The 3255-nt window shown below is 33.2% G+C and overlaps 1 protein-coding gene across 1 annotated transcript in view; it reads left to right on the forward strand.

Annotated features, from left to right (window-relative positions):
- Positions 1-3255, forward strand: part of LOC106472062 (lysyl oxidase homolog 2-like) — a 14660-nt gene that overhangs the window by 9074 nt on the left and 2331 nt on the right. The window contains exon 5 of the mRNA XM_013932692.2: positions 2209-2307. Within this exon, the coding sequence (XP_013788146.2) occupies positions 2209-2307 (99 nt within the window). The remainder of the gene's footprint in view (positions 1-2208; positions 2308-3255) is intronic.

Raw genomic sequence — 3255 nt, forward strand, 5'->3', positions numbered from 1 at the left:
AGAACTAACGCTATGAACTGTGACCCAGAGAAGGTAAGATCTCTGAGGAGAACTAACGCTATGAACTGTGACCCAGAGAAGGTAAGATCTCTGAGGAGAACTAACGCTATGAACTGTGACCCAGAGAAGGTAAGATCTCTGAGGAGAACTAACGCTATGAACTGTGACCCAGAGAAGGTAAGACCTCTGAGGAGAACTAACGCTATGAACTGTGACCCAGAGAAGGTAAGACCTCTGAGGAGAACTAACGCTATGAACTGTGACCTTTTTTAATGTATAGAAATTGGCATAACAGCAATTTTCAGGAAGGTAGATTTTAAGTGGTTAAAATCATTTAAGAAAATTATCAAGTGATTCTTAAGTGGAAACAATAAGAAAGCGTATTTAATTACAAACCAGATGGTCAGTTGAAATTCATAACGAATCCAAGAAAATCTCAATCTCTTGAAGAAAGTATAGTCCACCCCTGAAAACACCCACACACACATACATATAATTTAGAGACTACAAGGGACCTATCGGTCCATCTAGGCCGTCACATCCACTGGACTATATTCTAAAATAAAATAAGATACTCAAAGCTAGCCCTTATCATTCAAATATTTATCAAGCCTTCTCCCGAACTTCCTTTAATTGATTGCATCTACTACATCTGAAGGCAACCCATTCCAAAGTCCAACCGTTTTGTTAGAAAATTCAAACTGTTTTAGCTGAAGGTGGTTCCTATCCTGCCAAAATGTATATTTGTCTCCTAGTAATGTTTATTTTTACCATTAAATAAAGAAAAGATGATGTATCAACATTATCAGTTTTCTTAACAATCGTAAATACCTCAGTGAGATTTCTTCTGTTTCCAAGAGAAAACAATTTCAGAGATCTTAGCCTATCCTCAAATGACAATATTTCCGTCCCACCTTTGAGCCATTTCAAACAACTTAATGTATATTTTTATGGCTCTACAACTCTTTACTAGGTAATAAAAAAACAAAAAATTATCAAGTAAACATTGTTGTTTAAAACTCGTAAACGTAGGTAAATTAATGTGTAGAATTGTACACGGACTTTTCTTTATGTTATGATACTTTTATTTTCGAGCTTTCGGCCCTCTTACTGGAGTCTTCACCGGGCAACAATGTATAATTCTACATCTCAAGTTAAGATGTTGTTAGACCTTTTACTTGATCAATGTAAAGAGTCATTAGAATTGTAACCCGTTATTGAAATTTTTATCACTAGATGGCACTACTGATATAAAATTTAAAACAAGAGATATTTAAATTTGTTTCATCAATACATTGAAATTGGAAAGTTTTAACTTTCGATGTAACATTTATAAATATCTTATTGTTATATTTTGTGGAAAAAGTGAACGTCTATTTGGTGAAATATATTCATATGTACTAGAGCTTAACAAGTTTGCCACCAGGAGCGCTTTAATGGACAATTTTCCCAAATTGTAGTAATCCTGTGTCTCCTCAACTACTCCACCTAATATATTTTTCGTCTATTATTTTTTTTTTGAAAATATAAATTGTAAAGTTTACAAGCGGACCACTGTATAACCCCGTCTTTTGTACCAAAATTTCTTTTCGAAAACACACACACAAAAAAAAAATGATTTTTTTTGCTTAATAGTTATATAATTTACCACCAGGGATATAAGAAGAAACACATCTGTAAAAGTATTATGTTTCCATTCTTTACCTCGAAACTCGGAAATTATGAATATCAGTTTAATAACACCATTGCTATTATTCATCCCTATTAACTGAACAAGTTGCCACCAGGGGCGTTTTAATGGGTCATTTCTCAAACTGTAGTAATTTGTATTATTTTATATGAGATAATAAAGTATTGTATTACTTTACTAGCTTGAAAAGACTCACGAAATATTACATATACATATATATTTACAGATGAAAACATTTGTACTAAATATAACAAGTAGATAAATGGGTAACTTTATAAATTAAGAGTAATTCTTTGACTATTTAATCAAAATTTGAAGAAGCTTTTTCATATTAATGTATGTTATAAACAAATAAAATAAAAATTATTTAGGGAAATCTTAAACATGTAGTATACATCTTAGTGAAGACAAACTTATGTTAAGCTACACGGGAGCTTCTAGTACTTTCGACCGTTTTTTTTTCCTTAAAATAAGATATAGATTTTTGTTTTTATTTCAGGTTATTTGAATGCGACAAGACGGTTGCTCAGGTTCACCGCGAGAATAGGTAACATCGGAACAGCCGACTTTCTGCCGTTTTTACCGAAACGCGCGTGGGATTGGCATGCTTGTCATCAGTAAGTTCTATATCTCAGGAAAGCTTAAATGTATGTTTGTTTCTTTTAGGCATAAGGCTACACAATGAGCTATCTATGTTGTGTCCGCCACAGGGATCAACCACCGAATTTAAGCGTTATAAGCCCTCATGGGAGGTAAAGTTTGTGTTTGTCAATTCTGTTTATATACATATATGTATGTTTAATACGCATATTTTTAACGGTCGATTTGAATTTACTTTATACATACATATATTTATTTATTGGTTTAATGAGTTTGCCTCCACCCGCTGGCTCAGCGGTAAGTCCGAGAGCTTATGATGCTAAAATTCGGGTTTCGATACCTGCAGTTGGCAGAGTATAAATAGCCCACTGCGTAGTTTTGTGCTTAACAACAATAACAAACAACTTTATAAATTTTATTCTCAAAAGTTCTTGAATTTTACATCAACAAAACAGAGTTATAAGTTTGAATCTGGCCTTTCTAATTTTTTATTTCTTCTTAAAAACATTCTCAAACACTAAATTAAAGTCGACACTAACAAAAACAAAACGGATATCGACTTTTACATTCAGGGATCTGCTAAATTTCTGTCCTTAAATAGCCTATGAAATGAAACTGAGACACACTATTTGAGACTCAGTAACTTAGGAGTTGTTGTTGTTGTTTGTTATTAAGCACAAAGCTACACAAAGGGCCATCTGTGCTCTGCCCACCACGGGTATCGAAACCCGCTTTCTAGCGGTATGTAACTTAAAGTGGTTAAAACATTTGATCCCTAAAGATCGTGGGTTCGAATTCCACACGTTTTTAGTTTTCACTTCTTCAGGAAAGACTTACTTTATACAAAATCTTATTTTAATATAAACTACAGTGAGATATATAAACTACGTTCTAAGACTATGTGTCTTAGAATGTATATTATCACATTAAGTCTCTTTAGTCCGTGGCGCACAAATATGACTATA

Source organism: Limulus polyphemus, unplaced genomic scaffold, assembly GCF_000517525.1.
Source record: "Limulus polyphemus unplaced genomic scaffold, Limulus_polyphemus-2.1.2 Scaffold5057, whole genome shotgun sequence".
NCBI classification, from domain to species: domain Eukaryota; kingdom Metazoa; phylum Arthropoda; class Merostomata; order Xiphosura; family Limulidae; genus Limulus; species Limulus polyphemus.